The 16,783-nt window shown below is 49.0% G+C and overlaps 2 protein-coding genes across 5 annotated transcripts; one reads left to right on the forward strand and one right to left on the reverse strand.

Moving 5' to 3' along the window:
• Positions 1–496: 496 nt before the first annotated feature.
• On the reverse strand, positions 497–7,529 carry tmem176 (transmembrane protein 176). Of its 4 annotated transcripts, none has more exons than XM_088919421.1 (7): positions 7,365–7,529; positions 6,452–6,581; positions 5,684–5,794; positions 4,893–4,949; positions 4,341–4,496; positions 1,404–1,520; positions 497–885 (listed from the first exon to the last, which is right to left on the reverse strand). In XM_088919421.1, the coding sequence occupies exons 2-7, from the start codon at positions 6,572–6,574 to the stop codon at positions 826–828; spliced, it is 624 nt and encodes a 207-aa protein (XP_088775547.1). In that variant the 5' UTR covers positions 6,575–6,581; positions 7,365–7,529; the 3' UTR covers positions 497–825. The 4 variants fall into 4 exon arrangements, with proteins under 4 accessions (XP_088775547.1, XP_088775548.1, XP_088775549.1 ...); XM_088919422.1 differs by having other exon boundaries at positions 6,452–6,576; positions 7,365–7,505; XM_088919423.1 differs by having other exon boundaries at positions 5,723–5,794; positions 7,365–7,467.
• LOC148832597 (uncharacterized) lies at positions 7,507–16,458 on the forward strand. Its single transcript, XM_088919425.1, has 6 exons — positions 7,507–7,712; positions 13,392–13,479; positions 13,843–13,953; positions 14,667–14,723; positions 15,317–15,472; positions 15,799–16,458. The coding sequence occupies exons 2-6, from the start codon at positions 13,408–13,410 to the stop codon at positions 15,898–15,900; spliced, it is 498 nt and encodes a 165-aa protein (XP_088775551.1). The 5' UTR covers positions 7,507–7,712; positions 13,392–13,407; the 3' UTR covers positions 15,901–16,458.
• Positions 16,459–16,783: the final 325 nt, after the last annotated feature.

A 16,783-nucleotide genomic window follows, 5' to 3' on the forward strand; every position in this document is an offset into this window, starting at 1 on the left:
ACAAACAGAAACTATGTGGAAGTGGATTTAAAATTGAGAACAGGAGGGATGCCTTTACGCACAGAGTGGTGGGAGTGTGGAACGAGATCCCAAAGCCATGTTGTTGAGGCCGATAGCCTGGCTTCTTTCCAGATACAAACTACCAGACAAGCTGGATGTGAATGGCCTCCTCTCGTTTGCAACCTTTTTTTATCTTCTTACTGTATTACTGCTATTAACCATTTGGTATGTTCTCAGGCCAGAGAGGGTGTTACCTATGAATACATATAGTTGTGCAGATTCAGAGTATACAAAGGAACAAGTAAAGGTTTATTCCATGCTGAAAAGAAAAGAAACACCTTCTGTGGGTGTGACACACTTCTCTTTTCAGCCTGGAATCAACTCTTACTTGTTCCTTTGCAGGCTGCACATGCTGACGCAGCTCCCAGCTTGAACTACATCCAGAGCCAGGTGGAGAGACACTGTCCACTCGTTCTAACTGGTTGGTGTGCGACTATTGACGATTAATCACGTTTATTGAAAAATATGAAATAGAGTATACAGAATAATGACAGATTGTATACACTGAGTACAAACAGAGTAAGACAATACTGAGACACAAACTGGACAGCTCTGAGACACAGCTGGTCCCCAGGGAGAGGGGCATGAGTAAGATGGAGACAGAATTCTGCTCAGACCTTTCAATGAGAGGATGAATGAATGGGCAGTTTGATAGGCACGTGTATGGATGGAGGGACAGACACATAGAGGGATTAGATCCGTACTGGAGCTGCTGTGTACAATTCAGAGTAACGCGTTCCGGAATAGCATCCCTCCTCTCCCTGCTCAGTCCAGAACTGGGAATCTGGTTGTTGTGGGAGTCGGTGGGACGCTCAGGTTCAGAGCCTGGAAGGACACAATGAAAGCAATGAATACCCTACTGACGCTCACAGATCTGCTCATCTGCCAAAGGAAATATTAGACTCGCACAGATCGCTTGCACAAGACGCAGAACAGATCAGGCACGAGCACCCCCGGATCTGACAAGGCGGGGCCTCCTGGGCGTGCTCGCAGGGCCTGACGCAGACGCTCTGGGATCCAGGACACGTCAACAGGTGGGGTCCCTGGGAGACTCGTGCTCTACAGCAGGGAAGCCCAGCTCCAGCCCTCAAGGAGGCGCTGTCCAGCAGGCTTTATAGGTCTAAATCTCTTGTCAAGAATGAGGAAAGACTTCACCTAGTCCAATTAAGCAATTAGTGAGTCCAATCAGGTAATGGAGGGCTCAGCAGGAAGGAGGGGGTCAGATGTGTTAACCAGCTCCTGGCGTGGGGTTTCAGTGAGGGGAGTGAGGTATCTGCTCGAACCCACAGCACTGCTGAGCACAATTCAGTGACATCTGCACTGAAGAAAGATTGGTCTTATACCGTGTAGGGGGTGAACTTCTTCTTCTCTCGGAAGAGGAAGATGCTGAGGAAGAAGCTGATGACAGTCTGAACCACCGTGAACACCAGGAGAGAAGACTTCACTCCCCGAGAGAAGGCCTGACAGAGAGAGACAACGCCTGATAAAGACAGTACATTACTGACATAGCAGTGCAGTCACGCACAGTACAGTCACACTGCAGTCACGCACAGTATAGTCACACACAGTACAGTCACACTGCAGTCACGCACAGTATAGTCACACACAGTACAGTCACACTGTAGTCACACACAGTACAGTCACACTGCAGTCACGCACAGTACAGTCACACACAGTACAGTCACATTGCAGTCACACACAGTACAGTCACACTGCAGTCACACACAGTATAGTCACACTGCAGTCACAAACGGTATAGTCACACACAGTACAGTCACACTGCAGTCACGCACAGTACAGTCACACACAGTACAGTCACACTGCAGTCACGCATACTACAGTCACACACAGTACAGTCACACTGCAGTCACGCACAGTATAGTCACACACAGTACAGTCACACTGCAGTCACGCACAGTACAGTCTCACACAGTACAGTCACACACAGTACAGTCACACTGCAGTCACGCACAGTACAGTCACACTGCAGTCACGCACAGTATAGTCACACACAGTACAGTCACACTGCAGTCACGCATACTACAGTCACACACAGTACAGTCACACTGCAGTCACGCACAGTATAGTCACACACAGTACAGTCACACTGCAGTCACAAACGGTATAGTCACACACAGTACAGTCACACTGCAGTCACGCACAGTACAGTCACACACAGTACAGTCACACTGCAGTCACGCATACTACAGTCACACACAGTACAGTCACACTGCAGTCACGCACAGTACAGTCACACACAGTACAGTCACACTGCAGTCACGCACAGTACAGTCACACACAGTACAGTCACACTGCAGTCACGCACAGTACAGTCACACTGCAGTCACGCACAGTATAGTCACACACAGTACAGTCACACTGCAGTCACGCACAGTATAGTCACACACAGTACAGTCACACTGTAGTCACACACAGTACAGTCACACTGCAGTCACGCACAGTACAGTCACACACAGTACAGTCACATTGCAGTCACACACAGTACAGTCACACTGCAGTCACACACAGTATAGTCACACTGCAGTCACAAACGGTATAGTCACACACAGTACAGTCACACTGCAGTCACGCACAGTACAGTCACACACAGTACAGTCACACTGCAGTCACGCATACTACAGTCACACACAGTACAGTCACACTGCAGTCACGCACAGTATAGTCACACACAGTACAGTCACACTGCAGTCACGCACAGTACAGTCTCACACAGTACAGTCACACACAGTACAGTCACACTGCAGTCACGCACAGTACAGTCACACTGCAGTCACGCACAGTATAGTCACACACAGTACAGTCACACTGCAGTCACGCATACTACAGTCACACACAGTACAGTCACACTGCAGTCACGCACAGTATAGTCACACACAGTACAGTCACACTGCAGTCACAAACGGTATAGTCACACACAGTACAGTCACACTGCAGTCACGCACAGTACAGTCACACACAGTACAGTCACACTGCAGTCACGCATACTACAGTCACACACAGTACAGTCACACTGCAGTCACGCACAGTATAGTCACACACAGTACAGTCACACTGCAGTCACGCACAGTACAGTCACACACAGTACAGTCACACTGCAGTCACGCACAGTACAGTCACACTGCAGTCACGCACAGTATAGTCACACACGGTATAGTCACACTGCAGTCACAAACGGTATAGTCACACACAGTACAGTCACACTGCAGTCACGCACAGTACAGTCACACACAGTACAGTCACACTGCAGTCACGCATACTACAGTCACACACAGTACAGTCACACTGCAGTCACGCACAGTATAGTCACACACAGTACAGTCACACTGCAGTCACGCACAGTACAGTCACACACAGTACAGTCACACACAGTACAGTCACACTGCAGTCACGCACAGTACAGTCACACTGCAGTCACGCACAGTACAGTCACACACAGTACAGTCACACTGCAGTCACGCACAGTATAGTCACACACAGTACAGTCTCACACAGTACAGTCACATTGCAGTCACACACAGTACAGTCACACTGCAGTCACACACGGTATAGTCACACTGCAGTCACGCACAGTACAGTCTCACACAGTACAGTCACACTGCAGTCACGCACAGTACAGTCTCACACAGTGCAGTCACAGTGCAGTCACGCACAGTACAGTCTCACACAGTACAGTCACACACACATACACAGTACAGTCACACACAGGACAGTCATGCACAGGACAGTCACGCACATGACAGTCACACTGCAGTCACACACAGGACAGTCACGCACAGGACAGTCACACTGCAGTCACACACAGGACAGTCACACTGCAGTCACACACAGGACAGTCACGCACAGATACACAGGACAGTCAGGCACAGATACACAGGACAGTCACGCACAGGACAGTCACACTGCAGTCACACACAGGACAGTCACACACAGGACAGTCACACTGCAGTCACACACAGGACAGTCACGCACAGATACACAGGACAGTCACACTGCAGTCACACACAGGACAGTCACGCACAGGACAGTCACACTGCAGTCACACACAGGACAGTCACACACAGGACAGTCACACTGCAGTCACACACAGGACAGTCACGCACAGATACACATGACAGTCACGCACAGGACAGTCACACTGCAGTCACGCACAGGACAGTCACACTGCAGTCACACACAGGACAGTCACGCACAGATACACAGGACAGTCACGCACAGATACACAGGACAGTCACGCACAGGACAGCACACGTCAGTCTGACCGTGGCGAAGTGCTGGTGATCACTGCAGTCTCCTGTCTCCTCGGAGTCGGATGTGCAGCCCGTCTCCGGGTTGCTGAACAGATCCACGAAGTAGATGATCACGGCCACCAGGGACACGACCGCGGCCAGGGCGGTGGCAGCCAGGCACACTTGCACCTGGAACACACACACTGCGTCAGTGCCCCCGCGGCCCGGACACACCCCGGACACACCCCAGACACGGCCCTCAGCAACCCCAGAACCAACACCGGCTCAGCCGCCTTCTGATACCGTTACCTCCTGTCTCGTGAGGGTGATGTGTGCAGACAAGCACAGTGCTAGGAAGAACACACGATCACACACGGGAGGTCTGCTAGCCCATCCAGCCCGTCTGATCGTTATTAACTCATTGATCTGAGCATCTCATCCAGCTGTGTCTTGAAAGAAACCAGTGTTTCGGCTTCAACAACACAGCTGGACAGCCTGTTCCACACTCCCACCACCCTTTGTGTAAAGAAGTGTCTCCTGTTCTCTGTTTTAAATGCTCTTCCACGCATAAACACACAAACTCACAGCCAAGAGAGTAGTGTGCTTCTCCGTCACTATAGCCACAGCTCCTGAAATGATGAACTGTACAAATAAAAAAAAAAATACATGTCAAAATGTCAGCAGTTACATGAGAAATCCACCCATCCATTTTCCATCTGCTTCATCCGGTCCAGGGTCGCAGGGAAGCCAGGGGCACAAGGCAGGGTACACTCTAGACAGGATGCCAGTCCAGCATAAGGCACACAGACAGACACACACTGGCTCACACCAGGGGCGGTTTTCCCCAGAAGCAATTAACCTGCCACTAGGCCTTTGGACCGTGGGAAGAACCCCACGCAAACACAAGGAAAACCTACAAACTCCATGCAAATAGCACCCCAGGTCCAGACTCGACCCCAGGGCCCCAGCTCTGCAAGGCTGCAATGCTAAACAGTGCGCCACCATGCCGCCACTACATGAGAAAAGACATTTAAAACACTGCGATGCAGTGCCTCACTGAGAGAGGTGCACAGTGGGAATTGTAGTGTATGGGCGGGGCATTATGGGACTTGTAGTGTGTGAAGAGACCTGCATCAGGGGCTCTGTGTACTCAACTGAGCAGATCCTTGCAAACAAAGGGCTTTGTGGGATCTAAAGGGCTCTGGTACCAATTTCATTCCATAAGCGGTCGACTAGGAGAAGAAGTGTTCAGGGAAAAGTCTTTAAGGATCTCACAATGCACCAGGAAATGAAGGAAGGTGGGTTTGCCCCTCAAGGATCAACCCAGATAATGTCAGCCTGCTCCTGGGGGCTGAGTACCGAGGTGTTCATCATACCATGACCCCACTCCACCAGGGCACGCCGAAGTTCAGCACCTCTGTCACATCGCTGGCCATGAGGGGGGCAGCGAAGCAGATCACGAGCACCCCCACCATCACCTCCGACACCTAGAGGGGAGATAGAGTCCTCATTGTAATTCCAACCATCGCCGCTGTGTCTCCTATTCACTGCTGCTCCTCCCAATCCCTTCTCATCTCACTGCTGCTCCTCTCACTGCTTCTCTCTCTACAGCTCCTTTCACTGCTTCACTTCTCACTACAGCTTCTCTCACTGCTGCTCCTCTCACTACAGCTCCTTTCTCCACAGCTCCTCTCAGTCCCTTCTCCTCTCACTGCTGCCCCTTTCTCCACAGCTCCTCTCAGTCCCTTCTTCTCTCACTGCTCCTCTCTCTACAGCTCCTTTCACTGCTTCACTTCTCACTACAGCTCCTCTCACTGCTGCTCCTTTCTCTACAGCTCCACTCACTGCTGCTCCTCTCTCTACAGCTCCTCTCACTGCTGCTCCTTTCTCTACAGCTCCTCTCACTGCTGCTCCTCTCTCTACAGCTCCTCTCACTGCTGCCCCTCTCAGTCCCTTCTCCTCTCACTGCTGCCCCCCTCTCTCCAGCTCCTCTCTCTGCTGTTCCAGTGTAATGTCCACTGTTCCTGCTCCTCTCACTGAGTACTGCTGCTACACGCAACACTACTACACACCAGCAGTCAGAACAAGGGTGAGGACAGCAGCACAGGTGTTACTGCTGCACTTAGTCACAGCTGGTGACTTACCCCGAGGGCCTTGGGCTCTCCTCTCTCTATACTCTCCTTCACCAGCCACTGTCTGTCTGCCAGCTTGTCATTACTGTTGTCTGTCAGCGTCACTGAGAGGTCACGAGAGATAGAGACTGCCATCACTGCACTGAGAGAGAGAGACAGGTTAATACAGTCCAGACACACTGACTGGACACTCCAGTACATTAACACTGCACTGAGAGAGAGGGGTTAATACAGTACAGACACACTGACTGGACACTCCAGGACATTAACACTGCACTGAGAGAGAGGGGTTAATACAGTCCAGACACACTGACTGGACACTACAGGACATTAACACTGCACTGAGAGAGAGGGGTTAATACAGTCCAGACACACTGACTGGACACTACAGTACATTAACACTGCACTGAGAGAGAGGGGTTAATACAGCCCAGACGCACTGACTGGACACTACAGTAGATTAACACTGCACTGAGAGAGAGGGGTTAATACAGTCCAGACGCACTGACTGGACACTACAGTGCATAAACACAGTTAATACAGTGTGTCCAGTAGAGAGGAGACTCTGGAGATGCCGTGTGTCCCTCTGCGCCGGTGGCAGGACCTCGCCCGTGGCTCTCCCAGCCTGCCGCGGGGGCGGCAGCACCTACGGGACCCCAGCGGACAGGGCCGTGCACTCCCATCACGGGCTTCCCCGCTCCCGGGCGCTCCGGCCGCTGTTAGGGCTTCTAGCCGTCCGGGTGAGAGAGATGGTTTTGCTCGGACGGACACGCAGGACCGCGGCCGCCGTGGGCTTGACGCCGGGAAAGCGGGAGAAAGCTACAGACTCCGAGCGCCGGACGGGCGCACAGAGAGCGGGGCTCGGCGCACAGTAAGAGCGCGGCGGGAGCACATCGCTGTCCGCCGGGACAGAAGGCGCACGTACCTGCGGGCGTCAGGGAGCGGAGGAAGATCCGAGGAGACACGTTCCTGCGCTCGTCTGCCTCAGCAGGAGCAACGAGCGCGCGGCGGGGCGAGAGGGGCGCAGGGGGCAGCTCGCGAGCGCACAGCTCTCCTCCCGTCTCCGCCCTTTCAGGGAAACCAAAAAAACACTGGACATTTGCACACAAACATACCCCCCCAATATCGGCCCCTCTCCGCTCCCTCCTCGTCCTGGCTCCGCGCTCAGTGTTGTTTGTAACTCTCCGTCGTCCCGCCTCTCTCCCTCTGCAGCGCCGTGTCTCCACAGCCCCGTCGCGAAGGATATAAAGTGCCGTCTACGCGTCTTGTCCAGGTTCGTCTAACTCTTCCTCCTCCTCCTCTTCCTCTCGCTCGCTCGGCGCTGCCGGCGGTAGCGGGACATAGCGGCAGTACTCGCGGCCCGAGGTGGGGGGGGGAGGGTTGCTCGGTGATAGAGGAGCGTCGCCAATGGAGCAAGTGAAACTGCCGCTGCTACTCGCGAATTGCGCCGGTCCTGAAAAAAGGTTCTTAGAAACGCAGAGTGAAAGAGGGAGGCGAATACTGCGATGGTTGGCCGGGGGGCGGCTGGTGGGGTATTATTAAAATCAATAATGAAAGATATTTTCAGCGCAGCAACAGCCAAAGTAAGGTAAAGGACGGAGTGAGATGTCTCTAGGATGATAATGCGAAGCTGGCAGTGGCTGATACATTAAATGGCTGTTTCAGTCTGTTTAGTAAGTAGTATCAACAGAAAGGACACAGACCTGTTACAGGTACTAGAAGCACTCGAGATGCACAGATCTCCAGTTTTGCCAGGCTGTGTTGCTGGAAGAGATGCTGTTCTGAAGCCATTGACACCTCTCTTCTTACAGTCCCTGGAGACAGTGATAGGATAGGAGCCGGCTCCCTGTGGGATAGGAACCTGCTTCCTGTTCCTATCCCACAGGAGCCGGGGACTGGAGAGCAGCTGTCCATGATGAAGAGGGCTCACTGATAGATCCCCAGGGTCTGGTGGGATCTCACCAGCGGTGCTCCTGGCAGTGAGAGATATTCAGAAACTATTGATGCTACTCCTCCAACAGTCCCTAAACAGAGACAGGACCCAGGGGCTGGAGAGCAGCTCCTGTACAAGTGAGGGTGAGAGGACTGAACTGAGCAAATCTAATCCAGTACATCAGACTTCTCTTACAGGTGGAGGAATGGAAATGATTGTTAGAACTAAACTAGTTAACGCGGCTGGATCAGCCATATGGGAATAATATCCCAGGAAACAATCAATATGAATTTAGAAAAGACAGGTCTTGCTTGAATAAAACATAAAAGGCTTTTGAACCAGGAGCTAAAAATAGTAATGGATTTACATAGCGCGTATGATAAAGTATATAATGATTTTACAGAAGGTGTTTGATCAAGTTTGTCGCAAAAGATTAATCCTCAAATTTAATGAGGCAGCTCAGAGAAATGTATAAATAGAACGAAGAGGGTAAAAATAACTAATGATTGGATTAATTAATGTCAGTGATGTAATTAGTGGAGTATCACAGGGTTCTGTACTGGTACCACTGGTCTTCTTAATTATATCAGGAATGTAATTAGTGGAGAACCACAGTGATCTTTACTGGGACCAGTGGTCTTCCTGATTATATCAATGATGTAATTAGTGGAGTACCACAGGGGTCTATACTGGAACCACTGCTGTTCTTATATAATTATAGTTATAGATATAGAGTATAGTTAGAAAACTAGTCAGGTTTGCAGGGGATACCAAATTAGGAGAATTAGCCAACACTAAACAGATTCAGTATAATATACAGTATAAAAATGTAATTCAAAAAGATTTAGATAAAAGTTAAGGCTGGCCAAAATCTAGCAGGTGGCGTTTAACACATAGAACTATGTTTCATGAATAAAATGGGAAACAGTGAGTTTGAATATACTGTCTGTAAAGAAGACATTTACGTTGAAATATCACTTGTATCTTCTAGGCAATGTAGGGAAGCAATTAAAAAGGGCAAACAAAATGTTAGGTTACACTGTTAAAAGTGGTGAACTTGAATCAAGGGATGCAGTGTTATGATAGTATCATTTACTAGTAAGAAGCTCTTTTAGAATATTACGTACAATTTTAGTCATGAAGTTACAGCAAAGACACTGCTGCTCTGGAACCAATCCAGAAGTGAAGAGCAACCACAGAGGTTCTGCACTGACAGGCTGGAGGAACTGAGTCTCTTTAGTCTCAAACACTAAAGATCCTTTCCTCCATTTTCAAACCACTTCTTCCAATTCATTGTCATGGGAGAGCAAGCAAGTGTTCAGTACAGCTCACACCTGTAGAAACTAATTCACTAAATCATTCCTGTCTATGTTCAGTACAGCTCACACCAAATATCAGACTCAAATATCTGCCCAGAGAGGACAGGCTCAGTGACCACAGCCTGTATACAGACAGATCGGATAGAGACTAAATCACTCCTGTCTGTGTTCAGTAGCGCTCACACCTGTAGAGACTAAATCACTCCTGTCTGTGTTCAGTTGTGCAAACATACATACACATGGATTAAAACGTGTGTACACAGTTCCAAAACACACACATGCACTAACTGTGCACGCACTTACACACACGTGTGTATACACTTACACACATAGGCACTTGCACACACGAGTGTATACGCTTACACTCATACACTTACACACACGTGTACACACTTACACTCTCACACACACGTGTACACACTTACACTGACGCACATTTACACACACGTGTGTACACTCACACTCACACACACGTGTGTATACACTTACACTCTTACACACATTTACGCACAGCATTTGGCCACCCTGTGCAGCGTCAGGAGACACTCGAGTGGGCATGTGGAGTGGAGTAAGGACGTGTTCGTTTCCCCTGCACTCTTGCACTGTTTGTCAGTCCCATTCCTGGGGAGCACATAAAGAGCAACAGGTAACAACTCTTATCTGCACACTGAAAACTGAGTAACCCGTTGCTGCCGGGAGGAAACACCGAGGCCACAAGCGTCCCCAGTCACTAGTGCAGACAGGCTCAGCTCCTCTGTCAGGGTCAGGTAGGACAGCACTAGCCACCCCAGGGAGAGAAGGCGAGGCAAACAAGCCTGATCTCTCCTTCTCTCTCGCCCACTCACACTCCCCCTCTCCCTGGACACAGCCGCCTTCCGGCAGCAGCATTCCTCGCTTTCTGGGGGGAGAATCAGGACACATGGATGTCATTACGGCTCCCTCCCCCCTTCCTTCCGCTCTCCACTACCAGCACAATTGTTCGCTTTATGGAGAGCTGAGAGCTGCGATAATGATCCTTCAGATCAGACCACATAGGAGTTCTCTTTATTAATCCCTCTCTCTGGTCCAACTGTCCTCCCCCACTCAAACATCAGGCTACTGTCCAGAGAGGACAGGCTCAGTAACCACAGCTTGCACACAGACACTGGACACAGACAGACCTGACTGTCCAGAGAGGACAGGCTCAGTGACCACAGTCTGGACACAGACACTGGACACAGAAAGACCTGACTGTCCAGAGAGGACAGGCTCAGTGACCACAGCCTGGACACAGACACTGGACACAGACAGACCTGGCTGTCCAGAGAGGACAGGCTCAGTGACCACGGCCTGCACACAGACACTGGACACAGACAGACCTGACTGTCCAGAGAGGACAGGCTCAGTGACGATAGCCTGGACACAGGCAGACCTGACTGTCCAGAGAGGACAGGCTCAGTGACCACAGCCTGGACACAGACAGACCTGACTGTCCAGAGAGGACAGGCTCAGTGACTACCGCCTGGGCATACAAACTGGGCACAGGCAGACCTGACTGCTCAGAGGGGACAGGCTCAGTTAACACAGCCTGCACACAGACATATCTGATAGTCCAGAGGGGACAGGCTCAGTTAACACAGCCTGCACACAGACAGATCTGATTGTCTAGAGGGGACAGGCTCAGTTAACACAGCCTGCACACAGATGGAGGGGACTGTCCAGAAAGGACAGGCTCAGTGACCACCTGCCAAAGATGAGAAGCAGAGACAGAGACTGGAAGACTGTACTCTCTGCTGCACTTTGAGAAATACTCTGAAATTAGACAGAAAAACAAATCAAATCCAAGAATACCCACAGCTGCCAGAATCCAAACAGCTTCCAGTCCTGCTGGGGAGGAAACTCAATAGCTGCAGCCCGGTATGTGACCCCCTGTCACAGCTGGAGGAACAGGGAGGCAGGCTTCCATATGCAACATGCAGTCGTTGTCCTGAATGTTTGTGAATGTTTACTAGTTGTTAATGCCTTGGCAACACTGTAATTCAACTATTGTGCCAAAAAAGCTCTATGAATTTGACACGCCATGTCAGATATTGCTAAACCAGATGTTCCTGCAGCTGGTGTGCAGGACCAGCACTCACAGAGGAGAGAGTGCTCTGGATTCTCTCCAGAGAGAGGAATTTCAAACTGCTTCGGCTCCAGAATCCGTACTTCCTCTCTCTCTCACTCTGCTTTGTCCTCTGTAACAGAAGGCTCCCTGCCAGCTCTTTTTTGTGAAGGAGAGTTTGTCCTCAGCTGACTAATCTGGTTAAACAAAGTGCAGCTATTCTGTGACTCTCCTGTGCTCGTTGGTCCCTGCTGTCCTGTCCGTTTCAATGTGCAGTTTAAACCTTCAGGGGAGTTTGGCCAGAGATCATTGAACTAAACAAACAGACACTCTCCACCTCACTCTGAGTGGATTTTTCTAATCGGCTTGTTTTTTACTCTTTAGATATTTCTGCTGCAAGTGTGTTCTTTGTGGTTGAATCTTCGCTTGAAATGAGCGCCCTGACTAAAGTATTTATTCTGACATCACTGAAACACTATTATTGCACACAGAGCAAGGTCGCTCAGCTCGCTGTGTGACTTGTCTTTTGTGCACCTAAGCTAATGTAGGCTTGCCACAACAAGGGGGCTGAATGCTTTTACAATCAGCATATTTCTGTTTTTGAATTTACTTTGGAGTATTTGCTGACGTTTAACATCTATCACCCATAAAGAGTTTTCAGTCTTAGCATTTAAATTGTGATTAAAAAATATTAATATTAAGAAATAAATACTTCATTTGTAATTAGACAAAATGGGTCATTCCTGGGAGAGAATAAATACTTCAGCAGGGCTGTGTATTTACCCGTTTTAGAATGTGTTTGCAAACAACAGCTCATTTGCAAGTTCCACATCTAGCTCACAGCATTTTTGCAGTAATTACAGGCATTTCACTGTGACTTGCTATTCCAGTTGTGCCGCTATTCCATCTGTTCCAGCTGTGCTACTATTCCAGCTCTGCTGCTCTTCCAGTTGATACTTTATTCCAGCTTTATTACCATTCTAGCTGTGCTGCTCTTCCAGTTGATACTTTATTCCAGCTGTATTACTATTCCAGCTGTGCTGCTCTTCCAGTTGCTGCTCTATTCCAATTGTATTACTATTCCAGCTGTGCTGCTCTTCCAGTTGCTGCTCTATTCCAATTGTATTACTATTCCAGCTGTGCTGCTCTTCCAGTTGCTGCTCTATTCCAGCTGTAATACTATTCCAGCCATGCTGCTCTTCCAGTTGCTGCTCTGTTCCAGTTGTATTACTATTCCAGCTATGCTGCTCTATTCCAATTGTATTACTATTCCAGCTGTGCTGACGAGTGCAGCAATGTAGTGTCTCCAGGGCTGCTGGGTGCTGTCATACAGCACTGGGCAGGAGGAGAAGGGGGAGGAGGGAGAGGAGGGGGGAGACTGAGCACAAATGGTTCATTCACAACCTGAGGTACACAAGTCTCATTGTGTCCAGAAAACCGTGACGACCCTCCCTTGCAGCTCCAGCTCTTCTGGCCTCCCCCCTTCTTCCTTTGCCATATACAATAAGGAAATAACAAGCGAATTGCATTTCCAGATCACTTCACACCGTATCTTCTCAATGTCCATCAGTGTCTCTCTGGTCCTGGTTAACGTCAATGTCTGCTGCTCTTGCCCAGGTCTGACCCAGGGACGATGCCAAGCACCGGGGCTGCGGGTCCGAAAGTCCATCGCCTCCATTGCATCTTGGATCCCGAGGCCCTGGGGGTGGGAGTCCTTCAGCTATTGGAATTCCGAGTCTGAAAGATGGAGAAAGACTTGGATTAGGCAGACTGAGTGACAGCGAGAGACACCGGCAGGCACACAAGCCCAAAAACACCTCTATTACCACCTTGTGATCTGATCTGGTCGCATGTGGTGTGTGGATCTGAGCATGTGTCTCGTCTCTGGGAGAGAGAGTTACTATGCATGAAAATCACTGCTTATAAATGTAATCAACAGATTGATTAATTTTCTAAGCAGCCGATATTAATCCCAGTCTGACAAGCAGATTCCGGCGCTGGACCTGTTCAGGGTTGTAAAATCCTGTCCTATCCCATTCCTTCACTGCTGTCTCCGTCTGTCCTGCAGGTGGCGACGGTGCTCCTGGGAATCTTCCAGCTGCTCCTGGCCATTCCCGTTTACTACACTGACCTCCAGCCCCCAAGAGTTCTCATCACCCCCATCCTCATCGGAGTGCTGGTACAGCCGTAGCCCTCAGTGTTTGTGTCTGCCTGTGTGTGTGCCGGCCAGCCTGTCTCCTCCACAAAAGAGGAGAAAAAATACTGCGGCGAAACAAAGCAGGGAGACTGAAGAAACCCGTTAGGGAAATCTTAACAAGTAGAAAACTTACAAGCACAGAATTTCAATTAGTGTTGAGCAGTCAGGCTTGTAGTCCCTTTCCTTATTTTCCACGGGTCAGCCGACACCAGAGCTAGACGGGACAGTGCTATAGAAGACCCTGATCCTCATCCCACTGCTAACACCAACCTGCTGATGAGGTGACACGTTGGCCTTTTATCTCTTGCCTTTCATTCATAAGCTCAAACTCTCTGCATTCGGAGAGAAAATAAAAGCTTGTCACTTAAGGATTCGGATCGGCACGAGCTCAGCTGAAACAAACACCAGCAGGTGAGCAGGCTGCCAGGACCAGCACTGTCACGCCGAGACTGACAAACCTGTATCAGGAGCAGGAGCTCACCGGGCTCCTCACATGACTACAACACAGAGTGACAACAAGTCATTTTTAATAGCCTAGTGGAAGAAGTCCCTCTTTTTCCTGTTGAAAGTGTATTTCCATTAACACCGCATTCTCATTTTTGTCATTGATTTTATACTCAAATTGGACTAAACATCTCAGGAAAAAAAAAACACCTTAAAGACTCGTTCTTATTTGTGTGCATTTTCCTTTTCAGTTTATTATAGCAGGGTCTTTTTCCATTGCTTGTGAGAAATCACCCAGCAGGCAGCTGGTAAGTTATCTTTAGATTAGCAGTCATTAACTTTACAACCATATCTGTATCGGCTTTTCATTTTAATAACTCTTCTCTTAATCCCTCACTCTGTTTCCAGTCTTGTGTGTCTGGACTGTATTAACCCCTCTCTCTCAGTGCAGTGTTAATGTACTGTAGTGTTCAGTCAGTGTGTCTGTACTGTATTAACCCCTCTCTCTCAGTGCAGTGTTAATGTACCGGAGTGTCCAGTCAGTGTGTCTGGACTGTATTAACCCCTCTCTCTCAGTGCAGTGTTAATGTCCTGTAGTGTTCAGTCAGTGTGTCTGTACTGTATTAACCCCTCTCTCTCAGTGCAGTGTTAATGTACCGGAGTGTCCAGTCAGTGTGTCTGGACTGTATTAACCCCTCTCTCTCAGTGCAGTGTTAATGTCCTGTGGTGTCCAGTCAGTGTGTCTGGACTGTATTAACCCCTCTCTCTCAGTGCAGTGTTAATGTCCTGTAGTGTCCAGTCAGTGTGTCTGGACTGTATTAATCCCTCTCTCTCAATGCAGTGTTGATGTCCTGTAGTGTCCAGTGTCTGTACTGTATTAACTCCACACTCTATTCCATAGCTATGGGGATGTCTGTATAGTAACGGAGCTGGCCTGTTGGTGGCGCTGTGTGCAGTTTTTGTGTATTCAGTGTCCCTACACCAAATCCCGAAAGCAGAGCCTTGCGAGTCATATGGACCAGATGTCAGTATTTGCCAGTTTACTGCAGTGTTCAGGGTATGTTTTTTTTGCCATTATTTTATCCTTCCACCTCTTTATCATCACTATAATTTCTTCATGATTCTTTTATCTTCTCAATACGCTCTCTCAGTGCAGTGTTAATGTACTGTAGTGTGCAGTCAGTGTGTCTGGACTGTATTAACCCCTCTCTCTCAGTGCAGTGTTAATGTACTGGAGTGTCCAGTCAGTGTGTCTGGACTGTATTAACCCCTCTCTCTCAGTGCAGTGTTAATGTCCTGTAGTGTCCAGTCAGTGTGTCTGGACTGTATTAACCCCTCTCTCTCAGTGTACTAATGCCTCTGTTTCCTGTTTGTCTTCTTCAGAGTATGATGGTTGGTGTCGCCGCCCTGCTGATGATCTATGACATCACAGCTCTTGTTCTACAGTCTGTTCTTGCCTTCTGTGCACTGAGAGAGCTGAAGTGAAACTGACAGGATCAGATGAAACAATGGACTGATACACTGACAGACATGCTGACTGACCGACCGACACGGCGCTGGTGAGACATACCAGATACAGGGAAAGCTGCAAAGACAGACGAGGTTATTGGAAATCAGTTCTGAAACCACATCAACCCAGGTTAAACGGGAGTTAGTGTGCAGATATAGAACCTCCGTGCTTACTTATATACTGACTGACTTACTGCCACTGTGACCAACATGCTGACTGACTGACACGCTGACTGACTCCGACTTACTGACACTGTGACCAACATCCTGACTGATCCACTTACTCACACTGTGACCAACATGCCGACTGACAAATTGTGTCAGAAATTAACACTTAATAAGCATTTATTTTGTATTATGTTTATAGTTTTGTACCCATGAATGTATCAGCTGTAATTTACCCACCTCCTCTCGCCTGTCCCCCATCTGTCTAAATACTCTCCGGTCCTGCACTGTACAGCTGGACTGTGAGGAAAACTAGCCATAACAGCCCTGTACTCTCACACCAAACAATAAAAGTCATGGTTAAGAGTGTGTGCCTCTATAGGGAGTGTGTGTCTGTAGGAGTATTAAGAGACATAAAAACCATCATGTTACTGTACTTAAACCCCTGGAGCTGGCACACTGCAGATCAGCAAGTAAACAGAACAAGATAATGATCTTATCTTAAAAAGGAAATTAGCATTACCCTGTGATGTTCCTGATCAGTATAGATTCAAGTTTATCTGGAAAACATCCAGCATGTTCTTCTGTCTGAATGTATCAGAGTAGTAAGACAATACATGTGGAGCATCTTCCTGAAGGTGAAGTCATTCGCCCAGCCTGGTGGATAGAGGGCTGGAGCCAGACCACACACCTG

Source organism: Atractosteus spatula, chromosome 6 (genome assembly GCF_055471065.1).
Source record: "Atractosteus spatula isolate fAtrSpa1 chromosome 6, fAtrSpa1.hap1, whole genome shotgun sequence".
In the NCBI taxonomy this organism is placed as follows: Eukaryota; Metazoa; Chordata; class Actinopteri; order Semionotiformes; family Lepisosteidae; genus Atractosteus; species Atractosteus spatula.

Bases quoted from the DNA above. Each gene is read 5' to 3' on its own strand.
- LOC148832597 (XM_088919425.1), top strand. From the start codon at position 13,408: ATGCCAAGCACCGGGGCTGCGGGTCCGAAAGTCCATCGCCTCCATTGC. The intron at 13,954-14,666 runs GTACAGCCGTAG...TTTCCTTTTCAG, and splicing joins CCATCCTCATCGGAGTGCTG to TTTATTATAGCAGGGTCTTT. The intron at 15,473-15,798 runs GTATGTTTTTTT...TGTCTTCTTCAG, and splicing joins AGTTTACTGCAGTGTTCAGG to AGTATGATGGTTGGTGTCGC.
- tmem176 (XM_088919421.1), bottom strand. From the start codon at position 6,574: ATGGCAGTCTCTATCTCTCGTGACCTCTCAGTGACGCTGACAGACAAC. The intron at 4,950-5,683 runs GTATGATGAACA...TTATTTGTACAG, and splicing joins CCTGGTGGAGTGGGGTCATG to TTCATCATTTCAGGAGCTGT. The intron at 886-1,403 runs GTATAAGACCAA...GTGTCCTTCCAG, and splicing joins AGAAGTTCACCCCCTACACG to GCTCTGAACCTGAGCGTCCC.